General features: G+C 46.8%; 1 protein-coding gene across 1 annotated transcript in view; it reads right to left on the reverse strand.

Moving 5' to 3' along the window:
- Positions 1 to 976: 976 nt before the first annotated feature.
- The window catches only part of Susd3 (sushi domain containing 3), a 19,074-nt gene continuing 9,343 nt past the window's right edge, over positions 977 to 10,707 (reverse strand). The window contains exons 2-5 of the mRNA XM_013026449.1: positions 9,433 to 9,621; positions 6,567 to 6,714; positions 5,204 to 5,368; positions 977 to 1,492 (exon numbers count right to left, since the gene is read on the reverse strand). Coding sequence (XP_012881903.1) covers positions 1,276 to 1,492; positions 5,204 to 5,368; positions 6,567 to 6,714; positions 9,433 to 9,621 — 719 coding nt within the window. The 3' untranslated portion in view covers positions 977 to 1,275. The remainder of the gene's footprint in view (positions 1,493 to 5,203; positions 5,369 to 6,566; positions 6,715 to 9,432; positions 9,622 to 10,707) is intronic.

Here is a 10,707-nt window from a genome sequence, read left to right on the forward strand (position 1 = left end):
GTGTTTCCACTCAGCCCAGAACATCACATAGTAAGAATACACAATTATAGTTTATTCCAAGAGGTTTAAGGCTCTAGAGGGATAGGCAAATGGCACAGTGGTTTCTACCTTTGTGGTTTTTAGGAGTAGGAGAGACTTTATTTCCCTCACCTGACGTTATGGACAATGGATGCAGAGCCTTGGGCAGGGCCTTGATTCAAAGATGCTGAGGTGGATAGCCAGGCACTTGTGGCTCACACCTGTAATCCTAACTACTCAAGAGGTTGAGATCTGAGGATCATGGTTGGAACAGCCAGGCAGAAAAGTCTGAGAGACTCTCATCTTCAATTAACCAGCAAAAAGCTGGAAGTGCTCTGGTGGTAGAGCACCAGCCTTAAACAAAAAAAGCCAAGTGAGAGCAGAGGCTCCAAGTTCAAACCCCAGTACCAGCACAAATTTTCACAATTAAAAAAAAAGCACAAAGAAACAAAAATAATAAAGCCAGGTGGGGGCTGGGAAGGTGGCTCAGTGATAGAGCGCTTGCCTTGCATGTATGAAGCCCTGGGTTCGATTCCTCAGCACCACATAAGCAAAAAAGAAAAAAAAAACGGAAGTGGCTCTGTGACTCAAGTGGTAGAGTGCTAGCCTTGAGCTGAAGAGCTGAGGGACAGTGCCCAGGCCCAGAGTTGAGGCCTCACAACCGGACCAAAATAAATAAATAAATAAAGCTAGGTGCTGGTAGCTCACACCTCGAATCCTAGCTACTCAGGAGGCTGAGATCTGAGGATCACAGTTCAAAGCCAGCCCGGGCAGGAAAGTCCGTGAGACTCTTATCTCCAATTAACCACCAGAAAACCAGAAGTGACGCTGTAGCTCAAGTGGTAGAGCACTTGTCTTAAGCTGAAGAATTCAGGGACAGCACCCAGGCCCAGAGTTCAAGCCCCACAACCGACTAATAATAATAATAATAAATAATAATCTGAAGTAATCATCTATGCTTGCTGAAAAGTATTTTATTGCTGTTCTTTTATTCTACTATGCAAAACTAGATTTACTTAAAGTGTCTCACAGTTTCTTTAAAGGAACCCTGGTTGGAGGGAAGCTGCCCAGGGACATTGGTCCAGCAGCTGCTTCAGTGTCATTACTACAAGATCTCCACAGGACTCCCCTGGAACAGAACACTTCCCACTGGGGCCTCAGCCTTCAGTGGCAGCTTGACTCCTTACACCTGGGAGCAGAGTTCTCTGGCCATCCTCCAGCTGGACATGTTGCATTACAGGTACCTGACTGGTGGGGTCACCCTGGAAGGTACATGGCAGGCCGTGTGGTTATCCTTGTGGTGGACCGGGAGCCTGTTAGGCTCTTCCCTGGGCTCACTGTGTGGACCACCACAGGGTTGCATGGTGAGTTGGAGAGGCCACCAGTGCTCGAAGAACCAGGCCCAAAAGTCCAGGGGTCCTTGTCCACATCATGGGTCACACTGGCCAGCCCTCTGATGCCATCACTGAGGTCTCTGTGAGAAGAGGAGACACAGGCTGAGGAAAGTACTCTCTCAGAATGACCTCCAACCCAGCCTCTTCCAGCCTGTTATAGGTCCTTCCAGGTATCCCTCCCAGCCAAGGATCCTCCCATAGTTCCTTCCATAGTTCTGTGGCCACAATGCCCCTAAGGTGAGTGTCTGACCATCTCTAACACAGATCCCCACAGTCTAACAGCTGGTATCTATGAGGAAGAGCCAGGGCAGACCCATGGCCCCAGACAGCATTCGCAGGAGCTCCTGGGCCTCACACATCAGCCAGTGGAACCACAGCTGCCCTCATCCAGAATACCAGATGCCTTAGCGGCAGCCATCCCTTCTCCTATGTCATAGTCTTTTTCTTTATTGGGATACAAGATGGGTAGAGGGTATCACAGGTGGGGGGTACAGCCTAGGAAATGTGACTGTATAAAAAGGAAACTGCTAGCCAGAACTGTGCTAGCCAAACTAAAATAAAAATGAACAGTTGAGTTGACAGGTCAAGCAGTCTCTCATGATACTAAGGTCATGAGAAAAACATTAGCAGGTAATGTGGTGAGCAACCAGCGAATGACTAATACAATGCTATGGGAGGCAAAAGTTTAGGGAAAATATTCTTCCTCAACATTTATCAAAGGAATGTGAAAATGGCCTGCAAAACTTACACTTGTAAAGAAGGGATGAGCAAACCATTAGCATGTGGTCCTTACGCTATGGCTGAATTAACCTGTAGGAAGCTCTGGGAGAAAGAATTGGTAGTGAAAATATTCAAGCTATTTGGCCCAGACACTCCATTTCTGGAATCATCATCAATTTCTAACAATCATCTCAATGAAGAAAACAAAGCTGGGCACAGTGATACATGCATGTAACTCAGGAGACTGAGGAAGAAGAATCACTTGAGCCCAGGAGTTGGATACCAGCCTGGGAAACATGGTGAACTCCCATCTCAGGAGAAAAGGAAAAACAGGACTGGGGATGTAGCTCAGTGGGAGAGTGCTCACCTAGAATGTCGGAGGCCCTGGGCTCAACTACAAAAACAAATCAACAACAAAAGAAACTAGATCTAAACACAAAAACCAGTCAGTAGGGCAGGATCTAAAGGATATAGTGTACTTACTAGTAAAGGCATTGGGTGGTATGAAAGTGTATACAAATGTATTGACTGAAATATGGTAGCTTCCAATGAGAACTCAAATAATGTAATTTCTTAGAAAGGAAAAATCAACATTCAACAAAATAAGCACTGGGAAACAGGTACTTGAAAGGGGCGGGGTGGAGTCAAGGGGCTAGGGGTAGATGAATGAAGAGAAGATGGGAAGAATGCAGTCAAGAATCCAATGTATATCCTACAAAATTGAGGAGAGTGAGGGAAGGGTGGGTAGGGGAGGGATAGATGAAAATGTTGAAAGGGGTGCTATTGATTAAGATACATTGTATTTATAAACTGGTTTGTTAAATGGTGACTCCTTTGTACAGCTATTTAAAATTAATATAAATTGTTAAGAAATAAATGATATAGTACATTTGTAATAATAGCTATTAAGTATGATTCCTAGCTGGGTGTGGTGTGGTGCAGTGTGCATGCCTACAATCCCAGCTAACTATCCAGGAGACAGAGGTAGGAGGATTGTGGTGTGAGGCTGCCTTGGGTGACAGCATGAGACCTTATCTGAAAAACTAAAAAGCAAGCCAGGCGCTGATGGCTCACACCTGTAATCCTAGCTACTCAGGAGGCTGGGATCTGAGGATTATAATTCAAAGTCAGCCCGGGCAGGAAAGTCTATGAGATTCTTATCTCCAAGTGGAGCTGTGGCTCAAGTGGAGAGCACTAGCTTTGAGCGAATAAAAGCTCAGAGACAGCGCCCAGGCCCTAAGTTCAAGCTCCAGGACTAGCTCTCCCCAACAACAACAACAACAAAAACCAAAAGACCTGAAAAGCAAAGGACTAGGGGTGTGGCTCAAGTTTTCCTAACAAATGAGTCCATAAATCTAATACCCAGTACTACTCCAAAAAAGAAAAGAATGAGATTCCTGTTGGGCATGTTGTCCCTCTGCTGTCTCCTCTACTCAGGAGGCTACAAGAGGGAGCCTCAAAGTCTGAGGCCAACCTAGGCAACATTTCAAGGTTTGGAGGCCTCAGAGAGCAGGTAGGACCAGACAGGCCACCCCCATTCCCTGTGCCTCAGTTTCCTTTTCCACATATGAAGTATGAGAATACTGAAGACAATAATGGCCAGGAGTTCCTGACCTCTGACCCCTGAGCCATTGCTTCTGACTTTGTAGGCAAGGTAGCTGAGGTGTGCACTGCCCTAGTGCTGGGAGTGCGTTCTGTCTTTGCTTCAGGAGATCTGGAGGGGAGGAAGGAGGTAAAGAGCAGTACCAAGCTGGTCACAGAAGGTATGAGATGAACCCTGAACACCTTGAGTAAGTAAGAAGACACATCTGAAGGCAGGGCTCCTACAGCAAGAAAGAAAACAGAGCCAGGCACTAGTGGTTCATGTCTCTAATCCTACCTATTCAGAAGGCTGAGATTTGTGGATTGCAGTTTAAAGCCAGGTGGGTCAGGAAAGTCTGTGAGACTCTTATCTCCAATTAACCAGAACAAAACCAAAAGTGAAGCTGTGGCTCAAGTGGTAAAGCACCAGCCATGAGCAAAAAAGCCAAGAGACAGATTCAGGTCTTGTGTTCAAGCCTAAGTATTGGCATAAAAAGAAGAAGAAGAAAAAAGAATCAAAGAGCCCATCTTTGTTTCTCATGGATGGTTTGGTTGAATTACAACACAATGAACAAAGTCACCCCTGAGGCACAGCAAATCAGGCAGTCACCCTGGATCCTGAGCCTAGGGACGGAGTACCTTCTTTATTCCCTGACTGGAGGAATTGGGGACTTTTCCTTGGCAGAGATCCTATGCTTTCCTACAGCTCATTTCTGGGCCCATCTCTAAGACCTGCAAGCAGCCAGGCTAGGAACACACATCTCAGCATGATGGGAGACACCATCCAGACCCAAGTGGGACAGGGTTCTCTGGTAAGACCATAAACCCAGGGTCCTTGGTAAGCCACACCACAAAGGACAACAAATCTGAGTTTAAGGGCTCCAGAGACCTGATAGCCTAGTGTTAGGCATGATCTTGGAGCACAGAGTGGGTGCTGATACTGATGGCAATTCTGGCTGACAGCAAGTCTGGCCGACATTCTCTATGGGCCCTGAGCCACTCGGGTCAGATTTCTGGAGCCGGAAAAAGAACATCCTTATACCAGTTCTGAGGAGAAAGAGACAGAGACAGAGAGACAGACAGAGAGAGGCAGAGAGAGGCAGAGAGCACAGCTGTGTACTTGTGTGTGTGTGCACTCAATTCATGCTTCTGAGAAGGAAAGGGAAAGGGAAGGGAGGACGTGAGAGATGGAGGAAGGAAAAATGGGAGGGGGAGCAATGACTTAGCCTTGTACTGAGTCCTGCTGGGGCTGGGAGGGAACCCAGTCTTGGAGTCATCACAAGCCTTGGCACTCCTGGGGGGTTGAATTCTCATAGTGGGCTGGGTGGGTGGGGGTAGCTCTGAGAACTGAGAAGTCTCTTTCAGGATTCTCTGGTGTTAGGGTTGGGAGTTGAGGCACAGGGCTCTGGTTGCCCCAGGCTCTGGACAAACTGGGAAAAGGTTTTCTGGCCCCCCACATTCCCAACTTGCCCCCAAGCCTGGTGACCCACATAGCAAAGCTGTGGTTGTCATGGGCCTGATTGGACCGGCTTCCTGGCTTGCCACCTCGATCACCACTGCTGCTGTTGTTGAGATTGTGGCTCTTGAGGCCTAGGTATGCCGCTTGTACTGTCTCCAGGTCTTCGCCTCTCAGTTGGTACCACAGCTGGGCTGTCCTGGGGGAAGGGGGAGAGCTCAGGATGAAGGACACTGAGCAGGCACAGGAATGAAGAGGTGGCTCCATACAGCCCAGCATGCCCTCAGGCAGAGGCGGTTGGCAAGCCTCTGTAGGAGCCAGACAGGGGACACTTTTAGGGTCATTTCACCCACCCCAGTTTCTCCTGTAACTTAACTCTGCCTCCACCACTGGAGAGCAGCCAAGAACAGTCACCCAGAAGCATGGCTGTGATCCCATAAAAGGTGACTTAGGAAAACAGACAGTAGATGTTCTAGCTGTGGGCAGTGCTGCTAGCTGAACAGACTTACGAGTGAGTTTGTGCCACTGAACAGCACACTTAGAGATGGCTCAAATGATGCATTCGTGTTATGTATATTTTACCGCAGTCAGACAATACAACCAGAAAAGAATCCATTACTGCCAGGCACCAGTGGCTCAGACTTAGTTACTCAGGAGGCTGAGATATAAAGTTGGTAGCTCAGGGGCTGGGAAGGTGGCTCAGTGGTAGAGCACTTGCCTTTGCATGCATGAGGCCCTGGGTTCGATTCCTCAGCACCACATAAGAAAAAAGAAAAAAGCTGGAAGTGGCACTGTGGCTCAAGTGGTAGAGCTCTAGCCTTGAGCTGAAGCACTGAGGGACAGTGCCCAGGCCCAAGTTCAGGCCCCACGACCGGACCCCCCCCCCAAAATAAATAAATAAATAAATAAAGTTGGTAGCTCAAGACAGTCTGAGCAGGAAAGTCCATGTGATTCTTATCTCCAGTTAACCCGCAAAAAAAGCCATAAGTGGAGTTGTTGCTCAAGTGGTAGGGAGCCAATCCTGAGCAAAAAAACTAAGGGATAGCACCCAGGCCTTGAGTTCAAGCTCCCAGCACTGGTACACACACACACACACACACACACACACATTAGTAACTGTATTAAGAAGCCCTTCAGTGGTCATATTTTGCTTATGGACTGTAATTCTTAAATCTGTGGCACTCACCTCAGCTGTAGGCATTCTTCAGTTGTCCCAAATGCCACTAATGGAGCAGAGTGTTTGTCCTGTGTGTGTGTACACAGGTTTAAGAATAGAAGTCTCAGAGCCACCATGTACCACTTCCACCCCATCCACAGACACAGCTCCAGGATGTCTCTAGCAGCTATGGCAGCATCCCTTGAGCAGGGTGCATCCTAGGGCCACCAGGCCACCATACCTGTTGGAGCGCTGCTGTTCACTCCTCTTCACACACTTGAGGAAGCAGCAGGTGAGGAAGGCCACAGACATGAGCAAGATGATGGCACAGCTCACAATGGAAGCGATGACTGCCACCTTGAAGCCAAAGGTCTCGTGTGGCGGCACAGCTGTTAAGGAGACAACCACCAGCTCCTGGGACAGCTGGCCCAGATCTACCAAGCACAGGGGTCAAGGGTCAAGGGTCAGGGGTTGGGGGGATAGGGGATAGGGGTCAGGCCTTTCTCATTCTCAGTGAACTCTGTTTTGAGAAGAGTCACTGGTGGCTGAGGCAAGAATTGATGCAGATTTCACTTGAGGGGGGCTATCAAGGAAGACTTCCTCTAGGGAGGAAGAACTTGAGTAGGATTCTGCAGGGTATTTAGAAGTTTTCAGGGAGTACAATGGAGTTGCTCTTGCAAGATCAGATAATGGCCTCACTGGCTTGCACTCTTACATCCCTGATTTAGAGCACAAGGCTGAGCTGTGGACCAGATGCTGAAAGATGCACCAAAGTGAACTGTTGAATCAGCCCACTGTTCTGCCCAAGTAGGCAAAACTCTTCAGGGGCCTTCTCTGGTCACTCTACAGGATGAAGCAAAGGCAAAGAAAATATTCATGATTAGGGTCAAAGGACATTTGTATAATCTAAGAACCAGTTCCATAGATTCTTTTTTGTGTGTGTGTGCCATAACTGGAGCTTGAATTCAGGGCATAGGCAGTATGCCTTAGCTTTTTCACTCAAGAATAGCATTCTACCACTTGAGTTGCAGCTCCACTTCTGGGTGGTTAAATGGAGAGAAGATTCTCATAGATTTTCCTGCCCAGGTTGGCTTTGGATTTTAAAACTTAGATCTCAGATTCCTAAGAAGCTAGGATTATAGGCATGAGCCACAGCACCTGGCTCATATCTATAGATTCTAAGGGATGTTCTGGAAGAAAAAAAGATACCAGGGTCTTCATTTGAACAACATATGCTTTTGCCCCAACGTGGACATGGTTCCTGTCTCTAGTCACATTTCCCCTGCTAGATGACAGCAACCCCAACTCCAACTCCAACCCAACCCCAACCAAGGGGATGGAAGAGCTAAGGGAGAAAGGTAGAAGGGATGACATGATCAAGATTCATTATACTCAGAAAGAATGACACCGCCCTATTTGTTAAGAAATGGAAAGACTTGGAAAAAATTATATTAAGTGAAGTAAGCCAGGCCCAAAGAAACATAGGTCCTATGGTTTCCCTTATCTGCAATAACTAGTATATGTCTAGGACAAGCATAAGAGGTCAAAGGCTATGTACATATGACCATATAAACTGATGCTAACCGAAATGAACCCCAAGATAGGAACACAAGCAATTTTATCTTTTTTGTTGTTCTTTTTAATGTACTTATAATGTACTATGTGATTTTTTTGTTTCTTTGTATATTCTTCCCCCATGGTATAACCCCTGTTGTCACTGTATTTGATCTGTGTCCTGCATCTTGTATATACATTTTTCCAATTTGGGGAGGGGAAGGGAAATAACAAAATGCTGAAATAAGGATACAGGTTGACCCATTGTAACAACGAGAAGTACAAGACACTATGTTGAAAACAAACTTTACAACTTTGGTTGGGGGGAGAGGGAGGAGTTGGGGAGGAAAGGGATAGTAGGGAAAAACAAAGAAAGGGGTAACAATGCTCGATAGGAAATGTACTCATTACCTTGCTCATGTAACTGTAACCCCTCTTATAGTATCTTTACAATTGAAAAATATATAAAAGATGCATTATACTCATAAACTGATATGTTAAGTCCATTTATGAGTACAATGCACCTTTGTACAACTACTTAAAGATGAAGATGATAATATTAATTACAAAAACAACAGAACGGAGACCTCCATTGCCCAGCAGTGACACAACTGCGTTCCAGCCAATAGTGGATAAAGAATAGTGGTCAGGGACTACTTCTAAGAATCTTCCTTGAAATGTTGATGTGTGACCTTTGCCCTTAGGGGCCACCATCCTATAAACCCTACTTGAAACAATTGTCACCAACTCAGGTCAACAGTAGGAGCCTGGGTCCCGCTGTAGTGGAGCATGCTCCAAGCCTGGCTATTCATTCTGTAGGGGGAAATGCTACCTTGATTCTATTTGTCATTTGGGGTTTTCTGCCTCTTGGAAACTAGTCCTAACAAATATTGTCACTCTTAAAGATTCACTCAGCATGTGAATAAGTTAAAGGCGCTGAGAAGTTCTGTAGGATATACATACAGCATCAGCCAAGCTATTTTAACTCTGAAGTCATTTTTATGTACAAACACATTAAGATACTAAACAGGGAAATATATTTTGCTTTGGACAATGATGTGTGAGAGTTCCATCTTACTGACTGTTCAATACCCTTAGCCACAGAAAACAACCCCTTCCCTAAGACCAAAAGCCCCATGATCAGACATTCTGGTCTAGTATGTTCCCAGTACCTAGAGTCCTTTTACGTAGAGTAGCCTATTAGGATTTGCCACATGAAGGTAGAGACAGACAGAGGGAGGGAGGAGGAAGGAAGAAGAAGGGAGGATGGGTTTCCTGTTTAATCCGTAGCAAAGCACCTGCTCAGACAACACAGATGGTCTCTTGGGGCTTAGGGGCCAGTGTAAAAGCAAGATTTGAACCAGCAGCTAGGACTAGAGTCCATGCTCAGTCTTGAGGGGTTACTGGCCACTGTCAAGCCACAAGAGATGGAACCTTAAGCACCTGAGAAGCCGATGCCTACACACCTAGGAGTATGCACATGACTGGATTTAGTCCTCTCCCCCGACTCAGCAGCCATTGAACCGATGTGGCTCAGGAGAGAAGGGTCTTACATTTGCACACAGGGGTCCCTGAAGACCAGTCAGCGATGTTCTCCTTCCAGGCACAGGTGAGGAGGCCAGACCCTACCATCTGGTGGCCGGAGGGGCAGTGGAACACGAGCACAGTCCCCACGGAGGTGCCGTTGCCACGGAGGACTTGCAAGGTGCCCCTGGGGGGCGGCTGCAGCTGAGCACATGTGCCTGGGGAGAGAGAAAGGCTGTGAGGCTGCAGGGCGAAAGGGAGGTGTTGGCAATAAGGAGGGATCCCCCCAAGGCTGAAGGACCCTCTGGAAAAGGTCCTTGGGGACCATCCAAATGTTGGGACTGAGCTGAGGACTCCAGTTACATAATTAATAAACATTATGGTCAGGTGCCAATGGCTCATGCCTGTAATCCTAGCTACTCAGGACTGAGAGCTAAGAATTGTGGTTTGAAGACAGCCCAAGCAGGAAAGTCCATGAGACTCTCATCTCTAATTACCCACTGAAAAAGCCAGAAGTGGGCTGTGGCTCAAGTGGTAGAGCCTTGAGCAAAAAAAGTTCAGGGGTAGCACCCAGGCCCTGAGTTCAAGCCCAGGACTGGCACCAGAAAAAAAAGACAATAAATAAAAATATGTCACTATTATCTAAGCAGAGCTCCAAAGGCAGAAATTAAAGGTAGAAGAAAAGAGATAAAGACGGCATGAAAAGTAAAAGGCATTTGTGACTTCCTAATAATTGAAATGTTTCTCAAGATAAAAAAATTTTGAGGGGCTGGGAAGGTGGCTCAGTGGTAGAGCACTTGCCTTGCACGCATGAGGCCCTGGGTTCTATTCCTCAGCACCATATAAGCAAAAATAAAAAACCTGGAAGTGGCGCTGTGGCTCAAGTGGTAGAGCGCTAGCCTTGAGCTGAAGAGCTGAGGGACAGCGCCCAGGCCCAAGTTCAGGCCCCACGACCGGACCCCCCCCAAAAAAAACTTTGAAAAAGGTATTTGGAAAAAAGAACAAGCTGGGTATTATTGGCTGATGTCTACAATTCTAGCTGCACAGAAGACTGAGATATGAGGATTGTAGTTCAAAGCCAGACCAGGCAGGAAAGCCTGTGAGTATCTTATCTCCAATTAACCAGCAAAAAGCCAAAATTGGAGGTGTAGTTCAAAAAGTAGAGCTCCAGCGTTAAAAAAAATAAACAAAAGAGGCTGGGAAGTTGGCTCAGTGGTAGAGCACTTGCCTTGCATGCCTGAGGCCCTGGGTTCGATTCCTCAGCACCACATAAGCAAAAAGAAAAAAGCCAGAAGTGGCGCTGT

This window comes from Dipodomys ordii, unplaced genomic scaffold, assembly GCF_000151885.1.
Source record: "Dipodomys ordii isolate 6190 unplaced genomic scaffold, Dord_2.0 Scaffold93, whole genome shotgun sequence".
Lineage (NCBI taxonomy): Eukaryota > Metazoa > Chordata > Mammalia > Rodentia > Heteromyidae > Dipodomys > Dipodomys ordii.